The following is a 23993-nucleotide window of genomic DNA, read 5'->3' as shown; positions in this document are numbered from 1 at the left end:
ACATCTGCAATCTACTGTGAAGCAAACTGTGCTAATAAACAGCCTGGGAAGGGAGGAGGGAAGACAATTGTTCTGTGCACTATGGAAAGAAACTCCACCCATGCTGTACTGTCTCCCCCTTGCTGTAGGAAAATTTATGTATTGATTTATTGTATTTATACTCCACTCTTCAGCCAAAAAGACTCCCAGAATGGCTTACATACAATCAATTAATGCAAGACAGTCCCTGTTCACAGGCTTACAATCCAAAAAACACAACACACACAAGGAAAGGGGCTGGGTGGGAACACATGGAGTGCAAAACTATGCAGGGAAAGCTATGAGCCAAAGTACATAGGCCAGGAATTGTATACGCAACACAGTGACTCAGACCATAGGGATAGCACAGCATCTCCCAGGGTATGGCCTGATGGAACACGAGGCCACCACCTTGTTGAAACTGAGCAGATCTGGGCCTGGCCAGCACTTGGTGGGTGATTCTTATTATTTATTTATTTGATTTATATCCCACCCTTTCTCCCAGCAGGAGCCCAGGGCAGCAAACAAAAGCAATAAAACACTTTAACACATCATAAAAACAGACTTCAAAATATATTAAAACACAACCACCATTAAAAACATATTAAAACAAAACATCTTTAAAAACATTTTTTTTAAAGTTTTAAAAATATATTAAAAAGCAATTCCAACACAGATGCAGACTAAATAGGAAGGTCTGCTGTAGGCACCAAAAAGATAACAGAGATGGTGCCTGTCTAATATTTAAAGGGAGGGAATTCCAACGGGTAGGCGCCACTACACTCAAGGCCCGTTTCCCATGTTGTGCAGAATGGACCTCCTCGTAAGATCAACTGGGTATATAAGGAATAAGATGGTCTTTCAGGTATCCTGGTCCCAAGCTGTATAGGGCTTTATACAACAAAACTAGAACCTTGAACCTAGCCTAGTAGCTAATGAGCAGCCAGTGCAATTCTTTCTGTAGTGAAGTGACATACTGGTTATAGTCTCACTGCAGCATTTTGTACCAGCTGCAGCTTCTGGAGCAATCTTACGGGTAGCGCCGCATAGAGCGCATTACAGTAATCCAATCTGGAGGTTACCTATACGTGGACAACAGTGGTCAGGCTATCCCTGTCCAGAAACGGCCGCAGCTGTCTTACCAACCAAAGCTGGTGAAAGGCACTCCTAGCCACAGAGGTCACCTGGGCCTCTAGTGACAAAGATGGATCCAGGAGCACCCCCAGACTATGGACGTGCTCTTTCAGAGGTAGTACGACCACATCCAAAGCAGGCAACTGACCAATTATCCAAACTCAGGAACCACCAATTCACAGTGCCTCCATCTTGTTAGGTTTGAGAGGAAGTTTAATGGCCCTCAACCAGCCCACCACCGAGTCCAGGCTTGCACTGCCTCTCCTGATTCAGATGTTACAGAGAAATAGAGCTGGGTATTGTGAATGTACTGCTGACATCTCGCCCCAAAGCTCCTGATGACTGCTCCCAAGGGCTTCATATAGATGTTAAACAGCATGGAGGACAAGATGGTACCCTGCGGCACCCCACAGCACAACTGCCAGGGGGCCAAAAGACAATCGCCCAATGCTATTCTCTGAAAATGACCTTGGAGATAGGATCGGAACACTGCCTCCAATACCCATCTCACCAAGTCGGCCCAGAAGGATACCATGGTCAATGGTATCAAAAGTGGCCAAGAGATCAAGTAAGTGGCCAAGAGATCAAGTCCTCCCAAAAAAGGTCATCCATCTGGACAACCAAGGCCAATTCAGTTCCATAACCAGGCCTGAACCCAGACTGGAATGGATCAAGATAATCTGTTTCATCCAAGAATACTTGCAATTGCTGTGCCAGAACCCTCTCAATCATCTTTCCAAAGAAAGGTGTATTTGCAACTGGGCGGTAGTTGTCACAAACCAATGGGTCCAGGGTGGGCTTCTTCAGGAGTGGTCAAATCAATGCCTCTTCCAGCAGTAATTCTCTTTTAACTTCCTCCCACAACAATGAGTTCACCACACCCTGGATCCACTTGGTCAAACCCCCTCTGCAAGCTTTAATAAGCCGAGAAGGGCAAGGGTCAAGAGGACACATTGCTGGCTGCATTGTGCAAGCACCTTGTTCAAGTCATCAGGCCGCATCAACTGAAACCTTTCCCAGGAAGTAGAAGCAGACGTTGCATTGGACACCTCATTGGAGATTACAGTAGATGTGGATGAGGCATCAAGATTGCTACGGAGGCGAGCAACTTTACCCTCAAAGTGCCTTGCAAACAACTCACAGTGGGCCTCTGAAGGGTCTAAAATTCCATTTCCTGGAGTTGATGTCAACAGACCCCTGACAATACAGAAAGCTCCACTGAGCAGCTACTTGAAGATGCGATGGTGGCAGAGAAGTGGGCCTTCTTAGCTGCCCTCACCACTGCACAGTAGGTACAGTTATGATGTTTCACTCGTGCCCAATCAGCCTCACAGCACATCTTTCACCACTTGCACTCTAGCTGTTGTCCAACCTGTTTCATTGCCCGTAGCTCACTAGTGTACCAGGGTGCAAACAAGGCTCCACAATGCCGGAGAGGGTGCTTGGGGGCAACTGTGTCAAGAGCCCAATGCGCCTTGCTGTTCCACAACATGACAAGGGCTTCAACAGAGTCATCTGCTCTATCTACTGGAACTTCCCCAGGGCATTCATCTTAATCAGTCCATCGCTCCTGCAGGGGATGATTGGAGCCATAAGTTTAAACTTCACCAGGAGGTGGTCTGACCATGACAATGGGGTGACATCCGTTCCCCCATCTCCAGACTACCCCTTCCTCCATCTGAAGCAAAAAACAAGTTGAGGATGTGCTCTATCCTATGTCAGTGACAACATTAGACAGCCCCCTGATCGTCATGGAGGCCATGAAATCCCGAGCCAGAACACTACAGGCAGCCTCAGCATGGACACTGAAATCACCCAGGACTATCATTCCAGGCTCCTCCAGTACCACATTCGAGACAGCCTCCGCCAGCTTGGTCAGAGAAGCTGCTGAGTAGCAGGATGGATGGTACACCAGAAGCAACCCTAGTTTACTGTCTCCTTGACTCAACACCAGGTGTAGGCCCTCACAGCGAGCTCCAAGACAGAGTGGTTTCCTGGTGACAGAGATGGAAGTTCTGTAGACCACAGCAACTCCTCCCCACCATCCCTGCAGCCTTTGCTGGTGTTGCACCGAGTATCCAGGTGGGCAAAGCCGAATCAGATCAACTCCTCCCAGCTCACCCACCCAGGTCTCAGTAATGCACACCAAATCGGCACCTTCATCCATGATCAAATCATGGATGAGTGTGGTCTTAGTGTGTACTGATCTGGCGTTAAAGAACAACACACAAACGCCAGTGGGCACAGCAGATGAACAACAGGGAACCCATCCATGAGAGGAGCGGGGAGTGAGGAACAAGGCGTAGATAGCCTTGCCCTTGTCTTCTATGGTAGTTCACCACCTCCCCATGACTATACCTCCCTCTACCCATGATCACTGAAATTGTTCCTCCTTAGTAAGACCCCTCCTAAATTCCTGATATGAACCCAACACGAGCCCACCAACAAAACCTACTTGAACCAATTATTCTAGTAGGCGTCTGAGAGAATTGGGAACAGTCAGACCCACTCAATATTTTTCACACAGGGCGTATCTACTCTCCTCCGTCTCGCACCCAGGGAAGGCCAGCCTTCTGCCAGTTACAGACTCTCACTCTGAAGGCATCAGGCAACTTTCTCCTTCATTCAGTTCACTGCACAGCCTCTCAGCCTGAGCAGGAACTACACATGCACCATACACCCTCTCCACTAACAATCTCCTCCAGATTGGTTTTTTTTAAAAATAGAAGAGGGTAGTGAAGGGGGTAGAACAAAGGAGAACAAAGGACAAGTACGAGTAGCACTGTGACTTATGATGCAGCTGGGACAAAGCCGAAAGGAAGCCCAGAGGTTGATGTGCACAGATGTGAAAGGAGAGTCTGGAGTTGTACGACGCACACAACAGGCACATGGAATGTGAGAAGCATGGGAAACCTATTAACATAACCATCATCCAAGTCTACGCTCCAACAGCAAAAGCAGAAGAGGAATTGGAGAGATTTTATGCAGAAGTACAGGAAGAAATTGATCACACACCAAAACAAGATGTGCTGATAATCATGGGGGACTGGAATGCAAAAGTAGGGAACAGAGAAGAACTAGAAATTGTGGAGAAATGGGGCTTAGGAGATAGAAATGAAGCAGGAGAAAGACTTACTGAATTCTGTGAAGCCAATAATTTGTTTCTCACAAACACATTTTTTGAGCAACCAAAAAGACAACTGTACATGTGAACATCACCAAATGGTTAATATAGGAATCAAACTGATTATATAATTGGTAGCAGAAGATGGAGAAGTTCCATACTTTCTGCAAAAACAAGACCAGGAGCAGACTGCAGTACAGATCATGAACTGGTCATATCAAAAATCAGAGTAAAGCTAAAGAAGAACAATAAAGCAATCATAATGCCAAAATACAATTTAAATAACATCCCAGAAGAATATAAAGATCAAATAAGGAACAGATTTGAGGCTTTAAACTTAGTTGGCAGAGAACCAGAAGAACTATGGAGTGAAGTCAGAGACGTTATCAGGGAAGAATGCAAAAAGACAATACCTCTTGTTAAAAAGAGAGAAAGACCTCAATGGATGACTGAAGAAACTCTAAAAATGGTTAAGAGAGAAGGAAAGCAAAGCAAAAGGAGAAAGAAACAGCAACTAGTACATAGGGACAAAGAACTATTACAATAGTTATTGTATAGAAATAGGACAACAAAAAGGGAAGAACAAGAGCCCTATTCCAAAAGATTAGAGAAATGAAAGGGAAATTTAAACCACGAGTAGGGATGTTGAATAATCAACAGGGGAACACACTGACTGACCGAGATGAAATAAAAGGAAGATGGAAACAATACACTGAAGAACTCTATAAAAGAGATGCAAGGATGACAGACTCATTCACGGAGGAACCATATGATGAAGAACCAGAAATTTTAGAATGCGAGGTTAAAGCTGCTCTTAAAATACTTGGAAGGAACAAATCACCAGGAACAGATGGCATACCAAGAGAATTGCAACACGCTACTGAGACTGAATCTGTCCACATTTTGACAAAAATTTGTCAAGCAATATGGAAAACTAAACAATGGCCCACAGACTGGAAGCGTTCCATATACATCCCAATACCCAAGGAATGCAGTAATAATCGAACTATGGCCTTAATATCCCATGCAAATGTAGTAATGCTCAAGATTCTACAACAAAGGGTCTTATGGAGGGAGAAATGCCAGATGTCCAACCTGGATTTCGAAAGGGAAGAGGCATCGGAGATCATATCGCAAACATCCGTTGGATAATGGAACAGACCAAGGAATTTCAGAAGAAAATCACCCTGTGCTTTATAGATTACAGCAAAGCATTTGATTGTGTAGGTCATGAAAAACTATGGAATGCCTTAAAAAAATGGGGGTGCCATAGCATCTGATTGTTCTGATGCGCAACCTATACTCTGGACAAGAGGCTACTGTAAGGACAGAATATGGAGAAACTGAGTGGTTCCCAATGGGAAAGGGTATGGGACAGGGGTGTATTTTATCACCCTATTTGTTTAATCTGTACTCAGAACATATCATATGGAAAGTGGGATTGGGCCAAGATGAAGGAAATTGGAGGCAGACATATCAATAATTTAAGATATGGATACGATACCATACTACTAGCAGAAACCAGTAATGTATTGAAATGAATGCTGATGAAAGTTAAAGAGGAAGGCACAAAAGCAGGACTACAGCTGAACGTCAAGAAGACTAAAGTAATGACAACAGAAGATTTATGGAACTTTAAAGATGACAATGAGGACATTGAACTTATCAAGGATTATCAATATCTTGGCACAGTCATTCACCAAAAGGGAGACAATAGTCAAGAAATTAGAAGAAGGCTAGGACTGGGGAGGGCAGCTGTGAGAGAACTAGAAAAGGTCCTCAAATGCAAAGACGTATCACTGAAGACTAAAGTGAGGATCATTCAGACCATGGTATTCCCGATTTCTATGTATGGATGTGAAAGTTGGACAGTGAAAAAAGCGGATTAAGAGAAAAATCAACTCCTTTGAAATGTGGTATTGGAGGAGAGCTTTGCGCATACCATGGACTGCGAAAAAGACAAATAATTGGGTGTCAGAACAAATTAAAGCAGAACTATCACTAGAAGCTAAAATGATGAAACTGAGGTTATCGTACTTTGGACACGTCATGAGAAGACATGATTCAGTAGAAAAGACAATGATGCTGGGAAAAACAGAAGGGAGTAGAAAAAGAGGAAGGCCAAACAAGAGATGGATTGATTCCACAAAGGAAGCCACAGACCTAAACTTACAAGATCTGAACAGGGTGGTTCACAACTGATGCTCTTGGAGGACGCTGATTCATAGGGTCGCCATAAGTCGTAATCGACTTGAAGGCACATAACAACAACAGCAGCACCCTCACCCTTGGGACTCCCTAAGGGCCTCCCCAAGGGGCAATCTCTTTTGGTGTTGCTCCTTCAGTGGTGACCCCAGTGAGCTTTTATGCCCTCTGACCCAGCCAGGAGCTGATGCAAGAGGCTTTAAGATTGACTGCATACTCTCTCTGGAGTCAGGGTCAGGCAGGGGGTCCTAGTCCTTGCAGCACTTACCAGGGACTTCAGCTGTCTTGAGAGAGAGCAACCCAGAGGAGCAAGCAAGCAAGCACCCAGATGCTCAGGCACTCACTCCCAGGGCAGGCCTTCTCCAGTCCCCCAGTGCTGCAGCTGTTTCCCTACCTAGAGAATCACAAGATAGAGAAAAGGCTCTTGGAAGCAGTCATTTGGGGCAAGGTGTCAGCATTATGCTAATGATATCCAGCTCTATTTCTCTTTAACATCTGAATCGGGAGAGGCCGTGCAAGCCCCGGACCACTGCCTGGACTCGGTGGTGGGCTGGATGAGGGCCAATAAACTGAGTCTGAATCCTAGCGAGACAGAGGCACTGTGGGTTGGTGGTTCCCGAGTTCAGATAACTGGTCAGTTGCCTGCTCTGGATGGGGTCATACTCCCTCTGAAAGAGCAGGTCTGTACTCTAGGGGTGCTCCTGGATCCATCTTTGTCGCTAGAGGCCCAGGTGACCACAGTGGCTAGGAGTGCCTTTTACCAGCTTCAGCTGGTAAAACAGCTGCGGCCATTTCTGGACAGGGATAGCCTGACCACTGTTGTCCATGCACTGGTAACCTCCAGGTTGGATTACTGTAATGCGCTCTATGTGGGGCTGCCCTTGAGGTTGGTCCGGAAGCTGCAGCTGGTGCAAAATACGGTGGTGAGACTGCTCACTGGGGCAGGGTATTGCCAACATGTCACCCCGCTGCTGAAAGAATTGCACTGGCTGCCTATTTGCTACCGGGCCAAGTTCAAGGTTCTAGTTTTGGTGTACAAAGCCCTATACAGCTTGGGACCAGGATACCTGAAAGACCGTCTTATCCCTTATATACCCAGTTGATCACTCAGCTCTGCAGGAGAGGGCCTCCTGCAGATACCATCTTATCAGGAGGTCCATTCTGCACAACATAGGAAACAGACCTTTAGTGTGGCAGCACCTACCCTGTGGAACTCCCTACTCTTAAATATTAGACAGGCGCCATCTCTGTTATGTTTTCGGTGCCTATTGAAGACCTTCCTCTTTCAACAAGCCTTTTATGTAGAGACCTTATCCCAGTCTGCTTCTGTGCTGGAATTGCTTTTAATATGCTTTTAAACCTTTTTTAAAAAAACAATACTTTTTTCATTTTTTAAAAAAAAATGTCTTCAAAGGTTTTGTTTTTTTTGAAGTTTTTAAAGTTGTTTTCTTCTAATGTATTTTAATGTCTGTTTTATGATGTTTTAAAGTGTTTTTAGTGCTTTTGTTTGCCGCCCTGGGCTCCTGCTGGGAGGAAGGGCAGGATATAATATAAGTGTAATATCATAAATAAATATTATATTGTTATGATAAAAATATCACAATGATCTTTTGCACCTTAATATCATGCATACAATTCAGTATTATCATATGACATTTAGAGTTTTCAAATCCGAACCTGCTAACCGAACCATATTGGACTGAACCAGAACCAAGCCAGAACAATTGTAACAACTGAACCAAAACCAATTTTTTTAAAAATGCAATAGTTTGATTCATTTACTTGTTCTCCCAAGAGCAACAGATTTGGGGTGAGCTCCTGTGCAACACTTCCTGCAATGATGTGACAGTTCTTGAAACAGAAGCAGAAACAGGCCCAGAGCAACCATGCACAGATACAAACATTCACAACTTCACACTGCTCCTGCATCCTCTCCCATGCAGATTTTGTTGCTACAGTATCATGGCCCAGACCTTTCAAGGCCCAAGTATCCCTGAAGAAGTCTGAGGAGTCCTGGTACCATGAAAGTTATCAAGGAAGGCAAAGGAATAACAAGTCAGTGGGGGGAGGGAGAGAATTAGGACTATGGCCCATCCCTGATCACCAAACTGCCTCTGCCCAATTCTCCATTCCAACTGCAGACCCCCACTTCAGACATTAGGTCTTTCGTAGGGTTCCTCCACCTTTAGGGGGGAGGGTACATTGCACAAAATATTATTAATAATAGTAATAATAATAATAATGTTTCCTATTACTGTTGCTACTATCAGTATTGCTGTTATTTTTCAGCTGTTGGCTGTGGGAAATTCTCCACTGGAGAATTCTCAGCTCACACTCATGGCTACGAGGCTGTATCAGCTCTATTAATATGGATTTCTGAGAATGCAAGCCTCCAAAGGCATGGTTATGAAAAGTGCCAAAGGTACCTCACAGAACCAGTGCAAACCCCCTAGCACAGCGAAAATGCTACGCCATCCATGAAATGTACTGCCTTCAAGTCGATTCCGACTTATGGCGACCCTATGAATAGGGTTTTCATGAGGCTGAGAGGCAGTGACTGGCCCAAGGTCACCCAGTGAGCTTCAGGGCAATGGGGGGATTTGAACTCTGGTCTCTCAGGTCGCAGTCCAACACCTTAAGCACTACACCACACTGGCTCATCCATGAAATAGCGGGGGATTTTTTAGTTACTTTTAGACATAAGAAGACTAGGGTAGGTTACCTGTTGTCTGTTTCACCACATTTGTTCCAGTCTGAAAGCAGCCTCTTGTCAGCTGGTTTCCATTTGTATAAGTGAATCTTCCCACATTCTGTCCCTATTGCAATGATATAGCTATAGAAATGAGACAGTTCCGTCAGTCATTAAAGCAAGCCCATTACTCAGTAATGTGTACAGTTAATTTTGAAAGACATCCCATGCCTTGACCACCAGCTTCCAATTCTAATCAAAAGATCATGCAATTTAACACAAAACAAGAATCCTGTGAAGCATGACGATAAAAACAGGAGTGGTCATCATGCACACCAACACAAGAATCTTCCTCCCCCTCCCTCCCCCACTCACACACACACACACAGAGAAAGGTTAATCCTCCCCCTCTGCTGCACTTTCAGCAAAGGTAAAAGTACACACATACACTTTAACCCAGAGGTGGTTAAGTGGCAGCCCAGGAGACTGATCCAGCCTGATATGTTTTCCCTGGTGGCTCAAAAGACACGTGATCTAATTTGGTGGCTGCTAGAAAAAGGATGGCTGATCAGCTGGACAGTGGGGAAAAGTGGGTGGAGCTCCCTGGGCTCAGTGGACTGCATCTACCATAATCAAATGCCATAGGGAACTTGGATTGACTACCTCTGATGGTATACTATCAGAGACAGTACCAAAGAAAGCTCTGGTTATCTGCCTAATTTAAAGATTCAGAATGGAGGACAGGGTATTGTTGGACTCCCAAAAGACTGAAGGAGGGCCCAACTAGAAATTATGGGAAGTAGACTTGTGTGGCTGTTGCCAATCTGCATTCCGTCCCCCCACCTTCACCCAACGTCTTTCTGGTAACATTTAGCAAAGGAAATGTATGATGCACCATTATCACATTCAGCCTTTCCTCAGCCCAGCTCCAATTTATTGGCCAACAATAATAATGATGTTGCCCTGCATTCCGTATTTCTTTTATTAGATGTTACCAGGGAGACACAGGTGAGCAGCAGCCAGATGCTCCCCATGATACTTAATGAAACCTTAAAAGCTTGATGAAGCTGTGGGAGGTGGGGGGGGGAACGGAAGTGAAGCAAAGAGCCATGATATTGTGACAATTGGTCACAATGAGGGAAGGTCAGTACCTATTTTAGGAAATATTAATTTGCATGAAAGTGCCAATAGCACTTCAGGTTTTTTTTAGTAGGGAATTGTAAAGTTGATACTCCCAGCTCTACCACCGCATATTCAACATCATGTCTAAACAGCACATGCATGAAATTTTTAACCCCTCCCGCATTTTAAGGCATAGCTATACTGGTTATAGAGCCTATGGATATTACACCTTTGTGTAGTGCAGTCCAACAGCTGGAAGGGGGCAGAGGGTGGGGTACAAACAGTGAATGACTGAATAAGAGTGTGAATTAGGGCAAGACACACTAAGAAATAGACCACAAACGTCACCAGTGGCTTTGTTTTAGGAAATCAAGCTGCATGAATTTACCCTCCTCAGCTTATGAGCAAAAGGCTTCTCTAAGGACACAGGCACAACATACCTCCCATCCGGAGCCAGCACATGACTAGTACTAAGGGCAGTGACAGAATCCCCAATATCCAGGACTGACGAACAAAGCTGGATCGCACCCAGGCCATTTTCTTTATTCTCCTCTGATGAACCACATTCGCCCCAAATAATGACCTATTTGAAGCGCAGGAATCAGACAATGAAACAATGATCTTATAAAGACTACACATCTGGATGAAGAGGAAGTTTCCACTTCTGCAAGGCTTCTTCCCAGTGCTGAGAGAAACTAAGTGCCCTCCATACATGGAAGGAGTTTCGGGTAAGTTTAGTATGTTGAAAGCCTGTTTTTCTTTTCTTTGTAATTACTAATCAATTGCTATTTCTCCCCACCACCCATCCCTTCCCTCCTTTTGCATCCAGATTCATGGTGTGCTCTCCAAATATGAACCTATATATGCAGTTCAAAAATTGCTAGCCACCCTGGGAAACAGCAAGATATAAACCCAAATAAATAATAAACTAACAAGCAAAGTAGTTACATTAAGAAGTTAACACACAGGATAACTCTGTGTCAGAAGCAAGTGCCAAATGAACAGCCATCCATGTGGCTCTATATGCAAAAGTTCCGTAAATTCACTCACTTGCTTTCAGCACAAGTCCAGCTCAGAGGAGAGAAATCATTCCTCCTTTTCCTCCACCAAGAACATGAGGGAAGATAGAGGAGGTGGTTCTGCTTCTTGCTAGGCCTTTGCAGAAGGCGGCGGCAGCAGCAGCAAGGCACTGCTTGCACCATCTACAAAGCCCAGCACAAGGACAAACGTCCCCTCCCTTCCCTAAGTTCTCTACACATAACACAGGGCTTGGGGAAGGAAGGAACCGGGTGGCAACTACAATGACTAGGTTGCTAGTAAACCAAGCCAAAAATGTGTGAACCCCGGTTAATATGGGTCACCACTCAGAAAGGAGAGCATGCTGCATCACGCATTCAATTAACAAAGTGTTCTGTGGCATTGAACTTTATTTATTTATTTGTTTAGTTATTTATTTATTTCCCACCCTTCCTCCCAGCAGGAGCCCAAAATATTTTTGTGGGCAAGTGCATCTGAAAATGGGTCTGTGCCAGAATATTTTTGTGAAGACGCCACAGGACTCTTTTTCTGGTTTTACTGTTAATGACTAACACAACTACATTGTGGAAATTTATCTTCCTAGTTAAATGAAAGGAAAGACAGTTAGAGGGCATGATAAAGATATAACAGAAGATGGGACAGACTATAAATAGTTATCCCTGTAGCTGTCACGGCTGGCATTGCGTACACGAGATAGCTGCTGGCTGTACTCATGAGAGAGGGAGAGGGGGAGGGGGAGGGGGAGAGGGAGGGAGGGAGGGAGAGAGAGAGAGAGAGGCCTGTTTGCATCGTGTATAATGTCCTTCCTTGTTTTGCTGAACAGCTAAAACTAATTTAGGCAATGTAACAAGGAAGGAAAGTCTACCCCAATGCTTGGAATCATCCAGTGACATTACCTGGCTGCTGCACTTTCAGAAGTGTTTAAAGGCAGCCCTTGCGTTGATCAGATGTAAAACTGGTCACAGTACAAAAGCTGACTTAGATCCACAAAAACAGTGAGCTGTAACTATATGTCAACTACTTTGCCATATAAAAAGTGAACAGTCGGGCTTCCTGGGGATCTGAAGTTAGGAGAAAGAAGAAGGCACACCCAACTTTGCTCACAGCAATTCTGAGATGTTTATAGGGGTGATAAAAAGCAGCACAACTATTGATGCACTTTAGAGTCCAAAATTAATTTTGGAGCACAGGCTTAGGCTCTGTGAAAACCACTGCCAGCTAGCAAATAGTATACAAAACACATAATAGATTAACCTATAAGGATTATCTAGAAAACCTTCTTTGCAGGAGTGCTCACCAATAGCCAAGAAAGGACACTGCAAAAAAAAAAACCTGCATGCAGCTTAAGGAAGGATAACAACTAAGAGCATGGGAGATTTCTTCCATGTGAAAATGTGAATGTGCAAAAAAGCTTGTTCTAGACAGTAGCATATAAATAAGGCAAGAACTAAAGCTCTTGTTCACTTTGTTAGCAAGTAAGGCAAAAGCCACTCTAAGCAGGGACTGCAAAACAGAATCTGACAACCCATGAAGAGGCATTTTTATGGTGAGGGGGAGTGTTCTATGCTTTAAAAATTCAATTACAGACCATCGCCACCACACACTTTTCATTCCCAGCTGTGATGAAATCAAAGCATGTGTAACTACAACTGCTCACATTAATCTATTGTTATCCTTGAATCTCTCTTTCTTGCTCTCTCTCTAATGACAAACTGTAGACTGCAAGTTCCTTATGACAAGGAACAGCAATTTTCTGTTGCTTATGCTTATAACAACTGATGGCACAGTACAGGATGGCCATCTATGATGACCATGATATTCACAGACTATACCAAGTTCTTAGGATCTGGACAAGACTCTATGTATGGCTGCAATACGGTAGGAGAAAACACAATACGCTGTATAGTGTGGAGCACAAAATTAAGCTTCCAGAGAATTTTACATCTCTCTCTCTCTTTCTTTGAAGCAATTTTCTTAAAAGTGAGAAGGAAGAGAGTTGCTGAATCAGATTTTCAGTGATTGGAGATGGGTTCTCCATTTTACCCTTGCAACAACCCTGTGAGGTAGATTAGGTTAAGAGAGAATGATTGGCACATGGTGATTTCTTCCTCAGCCTATTCCGACACTCTAACCACTATCATCCTGGTTCTCATAATACATTATTCAAAATAAGAGATTTATGCTAATTTCTCAATTTGCATAATATACAGATTACATAAATTTACATTTATTTAGCACATAAGAAGGACTGCTTGGGTATGCACCTTTATAATTATTATTTTAGAATGGAGCACATACCATCTGGATGTGGGTTTCATCTTTTTCAAAATAAATGCCTTTAGTAGGGTTCTTGCCCCTTCATATGTAGAATGTAGCTACCAGAGACTTCCTACTGGATAAAACTGTTATCTTTCTAAGCTAGCATGCAAAATACCGCTTCAGTCCTACATTCACAAACAATAACCACGTTAGAGATAAGAACAGTTTATGTTTTGCGCAAAATTCGTCCTCTGCTTTCTAATACACACAACACATGCTGTAGTGAAGCAGGTCTTTCATTAACAGACTGTACCTATATATAAAATAGGTAGTCAGGTTCCAAGTTCAGTGACTAATGGATTTTTAAAGCAATGTTGATTTTAACACTTCATTACACATAAACGAACAAGCACATGGCTCCTTTGGTTTTTGCCCTAAACAGGAAAGAATTATTGTTTTTATTTAAATGTTTTTGTATTTTTCAATGATTTCACAGATGGTAACCTACCTTGGACATCCTTTTTAAGGTCAAGGGTGGGGTATAAATGCTTTCAGTAAAAAAAAAAGATTACTTACATGCATGTAAACTTTTAAACAAACCATTTTGCTAATTTGAAATGCAGGAGAACAAGGTTTTGCTAATACCAGTTTTAAACAGACCTTTAGTGTGGCAGCACCTACCCTGTGGAATTCCCTCCCATTGAATATTAGGCAGGCACCATCTTTGCTATCTTTTCGGTGCCCTTTGAAGACTTTCCTCTTTCAACAAGCCTTTTAGGTTGAGACCTATCCCAGTCTGCATCTGTGTTAGAATTGCTTAATATGTTTTTTAATCATGTTTTTAACCCTTTTTTAAAGTTGTTTTTTTAAAATGTTTTTAATGCTGTTTTGTTTTAATGTATTTTAAGATCTGTTTTTATGATGACTTAAAGTGTTTTTAGCACTTTGTTTGCCGCCCTGGGCTCCTGCTGGAAGGAAGGGCGGGATACAAATTAAATAATCAATAAATATATAAAGCCTAAGCAGAAAAACCTATGAATGGCAGGAAGCATAAATGCAGAACAAAGAAATGGACTTTGGCAGGGTTTACCTTTTTGTCTCTGCTTCCAGTAATGAAATACTTGCTATCAGGGGTCCAGTCACAGGACCAAATGATGCGGCTGTGCACAGCCGTGTTTTGGTTGGTATAAGCAAAAAGGCTGAAAGCTGGTTCTGGAATGAAAAAGATGAACAGAAGAAAGTTGCTCCTTATTCCAACAGGCAGACATTCTCTCAGAAAATGGCACAATAAAGGGTCAAAGAGAAGCGAATGGTAATCTACAGCAGAGGTGGCCAACTAAGGCTCATGAATTGCATCCAGACACACATACACGCACACCATCCTCCTCTTTATTCCCTTGTGTTCTCGTTACTCTTCCTGTGCTTCTGAAATGACAGGTAGCTCTCCACATCATTGCAGAGGCTTCTGGGACATCTCGTGTTGTGTTGAAAAGATCACCTACTAAGATTGTTCAGCCAAAGAAATGAGACCTTCCTTAACTAAGGTAATGGCAGTGCTAGTGGCAATTGGGAGGTGGGGGCAGGGGGTCTACAGACTCCATCCACAGATATATTTCCATTCAAATGGCTTTCTTTCATGATGCTTTGACTTCGCCAATTGTACACAATCAACAGACCAATTAATGTTCCCAAATCCCACAAGACTGTCAGGAACAGCAATACTACTGCTGGAATTCAAATCAACACTTGCTTATATTTGAACTCATCATTTTATAAAATTAGAACAGAATACACTATATATCCACTATAATTCATTACACATTCCCTTTAAACATCCAGTGTCACCTCCTGGAACACTATTCTATTACATATCGGGTACAAAGATACCATTCAGCTGTCAAACGTTACTGGACCATGTATTTATATGAGTAACGTCGGACAACACTTTCATCAATGGAGTTGATACCTGTCACTAAAAGAAAGTAGGCAGGTTGCCATAGCTTTTACAAACGTTCAGCTTCCTAAGCTCTACAACAGTGAATAAAGATGTTTTAAGTTTCCACAACAGCATCACTTAATGGGCAACCACCTACCATAGCTGTTTCCCACAAATAGCACAACACTTTAGGGAATTAATTTCTGCTTCCACAGCAAGACTGTAGAGAATGAGACTCTCTGCGGTAAACCTCTCTCTCACACACACACACACAAATGTCTACCAAGGCTTTTTTTAAATGAAGGATATAAATGCACTGCTTTTACATGAATGATATATTTTTCAAGTAAAAAATCTCTTTTGTGTACAAATTAAATTTCAGCTTGTACCAATCTATATTGGGCACAGAGGTTCAAGAGTGTTTAGCATTTGTGCTGTTTGTAGACTGAACACTGGCTTCCTGAAGGGGAAATGAACAGCAAAATTAGAAGTGACGGGGTTGCTTTAATAGTGAGAAGTGATGTAGCAAAAGCAATTAGGAGCTATAACACAGCAAGCTATGAGTGAGTAATATTAATGAGATTGAATGGGAAACCTATTAACATAACCATCATCCAAGTCTATGCTCCAACATCAAACACAGAAGAAGAATTGGAGAGATGCAAGTAAAGTAATGCTCAAGAGTCTACAACAAAGGTTCTTACCAAGAAGCTGGATTTAGAAAGGGAAGAGGTACCAGAGACCATATCGCAAATATACGTTGGATAATGGAACGGACCAAGGAATTTCAGAACAAATCACTCTGTACTTTATATATTACAGCAAAGCCTTGATTGTGTAGATAATGAAAAACTATGGAATGCTTTAAAAGAAATGGGAGTGCCACAGCATCTGATTGTCCTGATGTGCAACCTATACTCTAGACAAGAGGCTACTGTAAGGGGTAGCCTTACTCCCCTTCATCCCTGGCCATTGGCCATGCTTGCTGGGGCTGGTGGGAGTTGTAGTTCAGCAACATCTGGAGGGCCAAGATTCCTCATACCTAGGTTAATGGCTTGCCATGAATGAACAGCTTGCTAGGGCCTGGTGCACCTCACTCCTCTCCTGGTACAGTTTTTGTAAATAAAAATATAAAAAAAAATGTAAAAAGAGATGAAGTCTTAAGAAGTAACTAAAATACAGTCACAAAATGGATATTTGTGTATTCATTCTTAATACACCTTTGAAAGCTGTAATGTTTGTTTTCAACCAACTCCTGTAGCTTACCTGGTTCTGTTTGGCTGACGTCTTTACACTTCCAAAGCGACCATTTCCTGTCTCTTGAAACTGCTAACAAGAATGTATCATTGGGGGAAAAGGAAATCTGTGTCACTGTCAGACTGTGGAAAGATAAACTCTGTAGCTGCTTCCAGGTTGTGGTGCTCCACAAAATAATGGCTGCATGTTCTATTTTAGAAGCCTGTGAAATGGGGGTGGGGAGAGAGATAAATACCGATAACGAAGAAAAGCAACCTTGAAAAAAAGAACTACAAGGACAATAATTTATACAGGCATTTGCTGGGTAATCATGTTTAGGATGCTTAATGTTGCTATTGTTGCTCTGGTTGTTAATTTTTATCTACTTTTCTTTTATATTACTGATTAAATTGTTTCTGTGTTTTGAAATTGTTTTATTGTATCCCACCCTGGGATTGCTTATCAACAAAGGGTGGGCTAAAAAGATTCATAAATAAATAAATGCTACTATGGTTTAGTAGCTAAAGGACTGAGGAAATAGTGACTTTGAACCCATATTTTTCTGCTGTAGTATTGAGTTTACAAACTATACTTTGACAGGAATCTTGACTTCACTTGATTTTCTCTTTTTTTGCTTGCATTAAGAGTTATTTTTATGGAAATGTTAAAAACACTGATCTTGTGTCACAAGTAACAAAAGACATTTAATGGCAATACTTGGTAACAAAGCAGGTATTGCAGAGATGTTTCCCTTTACTTAAGATATTGAATTTTGTAATTATGACAGCAGTCCCTCTGGAAAAAAACCAACAACCTTACGTGACTGATCCCACTGATATTTTAATACAAGAACTGGCTGTATTATTTATGGGCTTTGGCTTCAAGAAGCTCATGTTCTGCATATGTTGGCACAGGACAGCGTTTTGCATTAGAATTGTCATCCTTGCCCCCATTCTTTGGAAACCTTTTTTTCACTTTTCTCCACAACCAATACACCATACATACAATTGATGGTACTTATACATGCCCTGAGGTTTGGCTGGCCTGTACCCGGGGCCGAGCCTTCAGTGTAGCAGGCCCTGTCCTGTGGAACTCCTTACCAAGGATACATTCATAACAAACATTTATTCCATTATTATTCCACTTTAAACAGTCATGGCTTCCCCCAAAGATTCCTGGAAAATGTAGCTTGTGATGGGTGCTGAGAGTTGTTAGGAGACCCCCTATTCCCCTCAAAGAGCTACACTTCCCAGAGTTCAGTGGGAAGAGGGACTGACTGGTAAACCACGTTGGAAATGGTAGCTATGTTAGGGTCAGAGCTTGGAAAAGTTACTTTTTTGAACTACACCTCCCATCAGCCCCAGCCAGGCTGAGGTGTAGTTCAAAAAAGTAACTTTTCCAAGCTCTGGTAGGGTCTCCTAACAACTGTCAGCCCCCTTCACAAACTACACTTCCCAGGATTCTTTATGGAAGCCATGACTGTTTAAAGTGGAATAATAGTGGAATAAATGTATGGTGTGAATGTGGCCCAATAGAGATTCATCAGGAGTCCTCTCTGCTTGTTTTTAGATGTCTTCTAAGAAGTGTCTTATTCAGACAGGCCTTTCAAACCTGAAATTCTTTGCCAACCAGTTTTTACTGATGTATTTGACATTTTAAAATTGTTTTTACTGTAATGTTGTGTTTTTAGGTGGCATACTGCCTCGGGGTCATAGAATAGTAGAGTTGGAAGGGGCCTGTAAGGCCATCAAGTCCAACCCCTGCTCAATGCAGGAATCCAAATCAAAGCATTCCCAACAGATGGCTGTACAGCTGCCTCTTCAATGCCTCCAGTGTCAGAGAGCCCACCACCTCTCTAGGTAATTGGTTCCATTGTCGTATGGCTATAACAGTTAGGAGGTTTTTCCTGATGTCCAGTCGAAATCTGGCTTCTTGCAACTTGAGCCCATTATTCCGTGTCCTGCACTCTGGGACAATCAAGAAGAGATCCCAGCCCTCCTCTATGTGACAACCTTTCATGTACTTGAACAGTGCTATCATATCTCCCCTCAGTCTTCTCTTCTTCAGGCTAAACATGCCCAGTTCTTTCAGTCTCTCCTCATAGGACTTTGTTTCCAGTCTCCTGATCATCCTTGTTGCCCTCCTCTGAACCTGTTCCAGTTTGTCTGCATTCTTCTTGAAGTGCGCAGACCAGAACTGGATGCAGTACTCAAAATGAGGCCTAACCAGTGCTGAATAGAGGGGAACTAATACTTCACACCATTTGGTAACTATAGTTCTGTTAATGCAGCCTAATATAGCATTTGCCTTTTTTGCAGCCACATCACACTGTTGGCTCATCTTCAGCTTGCGATCAACAACAATTCCAAGATCCTTCTCACATGTCATATTGCTGAGCCAAGTATCCCCCATCTTATAACTGTGCATGTGGTTTCTTTTTCCTAAGTGTAGAACTTTGCATTATTTATCCCTGTTGAATTTCATTCTGTTGTTTTCAGCCCAATGCTCCAGCCTATCAAGGTCCCTTTGAATTTTGTTTCTGTCTTCCACGGTATCAGCTATGCCCCCCAATTTTGTAACATTTGCAAATTTGATAAGCATGCTCTGTACCTCCTCATAAGAACATAAGAACATAAGAAGAGCCTGCTGGATCAGGCCAGTGGCCCATCTAGTCCAGCATCCTGTTCTCACAATGGCCAACCAGGTGCCTGGGGGAAGCCTGCAAGCAGGACCCGAGTGCAAGAACACTCTCCCTTCCTGAGGCTTCCGGCAACTGGTTTTCAGAAGCATGCTACCTCTGACTAGGGTGGCAGAGCACAGCCATCACGGCTAGTAGCCATTGATAGCCCTGTCCTCCATGAATTTGTCTAATCTTCTTTTAAAGCCATCCAAGCTGGTGGCCATTACTGCATCTTGTGGGAGCAAATTCCATAGTTTAACTATGCACTGAGTAAAGAAGTACTTCCTTTTGTCTGTCCTGAATCTTCCAACATTCAGCTTCTTTGAATGTCCACGAGTTCTAGTATTATGAGAGAGGGAGAAGAACTTTTCTCTATCCACTTTCTCAATGCCATGCATCATTTTATACACTTCTATCATGTCTCCTCTGACCCGCCTTTTCTCTAAACTAAAAAGCCCCAAATGCTGCAACCTTTCCTCGTAAGGGAGTCGCTCCATCCCCTTGATCATTCTGGTTGCCCTCTTCTGAACCTTTTCCAACTCTCTAATATCCTTTTTGAGATGAGGCGACCAGAACTGTACACAGTATTCCAAATGCGGCCACACCATAGATTTATACAACGGCATTATGACATCGGCTGTTTTATTTTCAATACCTTTCCTAATTATCGCTAGCATGGAATTTGCCTTTTTCACAGCTGCCGCACACTGGGTCGACATTTTCATCGTGCTGTCCACTACAACCCCAAGGTCTCTCTCCTGGTCAGTCGCCGCCAGTTCAGACCCCATGAGCGTATATGTGAAATTCAAAGTTTTTGCTCCAATGTGCATAATTTTACACTTGTTTATATTGAATTGCAAGTCATTAATAAAAATGTTGAAGAGCACTGGGCCCAGGACTGAGCTCTGTGGTACCCCACTCATTACTTCCGCGGAGTTTGAGAAGGAACCATTGATGAGCACTCTTTGAGTACAATTCTGGAGCCAACTGTGGATCCACCTGATAATTGTTCCATCCAGCCCACATTTAGCTAGCTTGCTAATCAGAATATCATGGGGCACTCTGTCAAAAGTTTTGCTGAAGTCGAAATATATTATGTCCACAGCATTCCCACAGTCTACATGGGAGGTTACCCAATCAAAAAATGAGATAAGATTCGTTTGGCAGGATTTTTTCTTCATGAATCCATGTTGGCTCCAAGTAATCACTGCATTGTTTTCAAGGTGCTTACAGATTGGCTGCTTTATAATCTGCTCCAGAGTTTTTCCAGGGATTGATGTTAGGCTGACTGGTCTGTAGTTCCCTGGTTCCTCTTTTTTGCCCTTTTTGAAGGTAGGGACAATATTAGCTTTCCTCCAGTCATCCGGCATTTCACCAGTCCTCCATGATTTTGCAAAGACAACAGACATTGGTTCTGAGAGTTCTTTAGCCAGTTCCTTCAATACTTTAGGATGCAGTTTATCAGGCCCTACTGATTTGAACTTGGGACTGCTACTGGTCCCTATTAGAGCCGATCTTTCTGTTCCTGTTACTGTGCACAAGCCTTCATCAGTCGTTACCACGAAGTTTACGTCTCCCTCCCCCTTAGGATTCAGTTTAAAGCCCTCCTGATGAACTTCTCCATGCTGTGGCCAAACACGTTCTTCCCAGTCCTTGTGTGATGCAACCCATCGCTTGCCAGCAGTCCATCTTCCAGGAAGCATAGCCTGTGGTCCCAGAATCCAAATCTCTCACGTCAGCACAACCTTCGTAGCCATTCATTCACACGGAGTATTTTTCTTTCCCTTTCTACGCCTCTTCTAAGTACTGGAAGGATGGATGAAAAAACTATCTGGGCCCCAAAGTCCTTGAGTTTCCTTCCCAGAGCTTCAAAGTCTGTCGGGATATTTTACATGAAAACGTGGTTTATAAATATTTGAATACAAAAATAAATGAAGATAATATATATGAGGAGTCATCTACTAATATGCATATGTAGTCTTTCCTCACATTAATTTTAATACATCTCTGAACTATGTAGGTCTTCATATATGTGTGTGCGCGTCTGTGTATGTGCATGTGCGTGCATGTGTGTTTTAAATGAACAATTCCTCAGGATGAAGTCACTTTCCCAGTTGCTGGGGAGCAAAAACAGGAGGCTACCTCCTTCAGGTTTGTGAGCTATCCTGAGGTCCCTAGTTGGCTACTGTGGGAAACAGAATGCTGGACGTTTGGCATAATCCAACAGGGCTATTCTAGTGTTATTCAGGCCACTCAGCACACTGAAGGCTCACAAATCTCAAAGCCACTTTTTAACAGCCTTTACCTTTTCTTACCTTACATGCCGAGGCAATCACAGTTTTTGCATTATTGCAGGCAACACAAAAAATTTCATAGCCATGTCCATATCTAAAATCAAAGACAATGAGGTAGTAAAATAACAAATGCTCTCTCATGCCAGACCCCTAAATTATAAATTAAATCATAGGTCTTCAAATCTTTTAACCTTCTGGGAATCATTTCAACAGGAGGAAACTGCACTTTTGCCACAGATGCCCTGCACAATGCAGAGGATTCAGAGATATGGCTTAATCTTCACACTCAGCTGTCAACTGGTCACTTCCTGGTTGACTGAAGCATGGCCCCTCCCACTCTCAGAGCCTCAGGAAAGGCCTAGGCAACCACATGGGCTCTAGGAAGGCTCCACAGGAGAGTGAACTACAATGCCTGGAATACTAACCTTTATTCATCCTGTAATAAGACCAGCCTGACAACTATGGGTTTAAAGACAGCAACACTGCATGAGGCTACACGTTGCAATTTTTAGGATGTTTCCTGATTATTTTCTGCAATTATTTTAAAGTTCAACCTTATTTTTATTGAACTATAAAATGTAATCTTTGCATTAAAACACTTCAATAGATTCCTATGCACTGTTATCTCCTTAAATATTTATCAAAATTAAAAATTTATTATGAAATCTAATGCAGAGGCTACAGTATTTCACAGAGAATGACGTTCCTGCATTCTTGCGGGGGCGTGTTTGCCGACACCCTATTTATGGGAAGACTCAAGAAGGTTCAAGAAAGTTTGTAATTGGTCAGGTGGGGCACACTGACCATTTAGGAGAGGGATTGAGCAGCTATATACAGCCTGCTCCTCCCTAAAAACGCGCCTTTTTTGCCTTGCGGCACGCTGTGTACCAACTCCATCACTGTTGGGCTGCACCTTTCCTACATCCTCCAGCACATTGTGACTAACCTCCAGCTTTGAGTCGTCGTTGGTGTTGTATTGTCTCCAAGTGGGAGTGTGTGGGGGGGCCCCTCGTTCTTCCCCGCAGCTTGCCTGGGGGGCAGGGGTTGGGTCAGCCTTCCTCTCTGTGAGCCGGCCCTAACAAGAAATGCCAACTTGTGCCTCCTCTTGCAGGCTTGCATTGCAGCGCTGAGCAGCAGCTGCTCTCTCAAGATTGGCTTCTTCACTGGCCGTTCCCACGCGTCAGCTGGGCAGCGGGCGTGGGGCCGGTTTAAATTTTGCTTGCCTGTCTCTCTGCCAGCCAGCGTTGCCTTCTGTTGGGTGGAATTCCTCCTTCATGCGTGTCAGAACAGCGGCGCCCGCCAAGCGGTTCCTCGCCGCTAAAGTCGCGGCGCTGAGCCTGCCTTCATTGTTTACTTGCCGCCCCGCTGTCTGTTCTATCCCCACCCTCAGAACCCAGCCGGGTGGATTGGGAGCCAAGTAGAGACCGGTAAAACTCTTCCCGCACATCAGCTGGGAGGCGGGTGCCTGGCGGCTTTTATCAGCTCGCCTGCTGCAGCTGGGGCCTGAGTGCTGGGCCTGCATCCGGCTTTTGTTTGAATTTCCCACCCTGCTGCACATTATCTCCTCCACATTCAGGGCCCAGCCGGGTGGTTTGGGAGTGGAGTTGAGGCCGGGAGCGAGTTGTTCCCTGCTGTTTCCCATTGATTTTTAAGTAAAGCCATATAAAAATAATAAGAAAAATTGTATATGTACATAATTTGATTACGTCATGCAGATTTGGCGTGCGTATCGCATTTAGTCGCCACAGCAGTACAGTATAGGGGGTTAAGTAGTGCTGGTCCTTGGGCACCTTGTTTGTTTGTTTTTGCAGTGCGCCTGCAGCCCTATGCTCATATTTCTCTATTACCCCCCCTTCCTTTTTTCTCCCAGTCAATTATTTATGTGCAGCTTCATTCATTAGGGGTTTGGGGTATTCCATTGTGGGGTACAATTAATTGATTTCTCCCCTGGGCATATTTTGCCAATATAAATAAATATATGAATATATAAATAAATAATTGATTGGTTGATTGATTTAATTGATCAATTAATTAATTAAGTGCCATTCATACGGTTTGGGTTTCATTTCGATTAGCTTGAACTCAATACAGTTACATTTGGTTGTTCTGCGATCGCTTCATTGTTGTTCCTTGGTGAGTTCAAGGTTTGACTTATAATGCTGTTTTAGATTATTTAGCTTCTTAATTCTGCTCCATGTATCATACAAAATAATAAATAACTTAAAATAAAATAACAATACAATGATATGCCTATGCAA

General features: G+C 43.0%; 1 protein-coding gene across 7 annotated transcripts in view; it reads right to left on the bottom strand.

Annotated features, from left to right (window-relative positions):
* ELP2 (elongator acetyltransferase complex subunit 2) overlaps nucleotides 1-23993 on the bottom strand; it is a 68959-nt gene that overhangs the window by 2805 nt on the left and 42161 nt on the right. For 6 of the 7 annotated variants that reach the window (XM_061588956.1, XM_061588965.1, XM_061588989.1 and 3 more), the window contains 5 exons: nucleotides 21757-21829; nucleotides 16792-16984; nucleotides 14680-14801; nucleotides 10733-10875; nucleotides 9204-9314 (listed from right to left, as the gene is read on the bottom strand). In XM_061588956.1, the coding sequence (XP_061444940.1) occupies nucleotides 9204-9314; nucleotides 10733-10875; nucleotides 14680-14801; nucleotides 16792-16984; nucleotides 21757-21829 (642 nt within the window). The remainder of the gene's footprint in view (nucleotides 1-9203; nucleotides 9315-10732; nucleotides 10876-14679; nucleotides 14802-16791; nucleotides 16985-21756; nucleotides 21830-23993) is intronic. The other variant, XM_061588981.1, reaches the window with a different exon arrangement.

This window comes from Rhineura floridana, chromosome 1 (genome assembly GCF_030035675.1).
Source record: "Rhineura floridana isolate rRhiFlo1 chromosome 1, rRhiFlo1.hap2, whole genome shotgun sequence".
NCBI lineage: Eukaryota > Metazoa > Chordata > Lepidosauria > Squamata > Rhineuridae > Rhineura > Rhineura floridana.
Note: the sequence above shows the minus strand (reverse complement) of the source record. Positions and strands in the feature narration are given on the sequence as shown.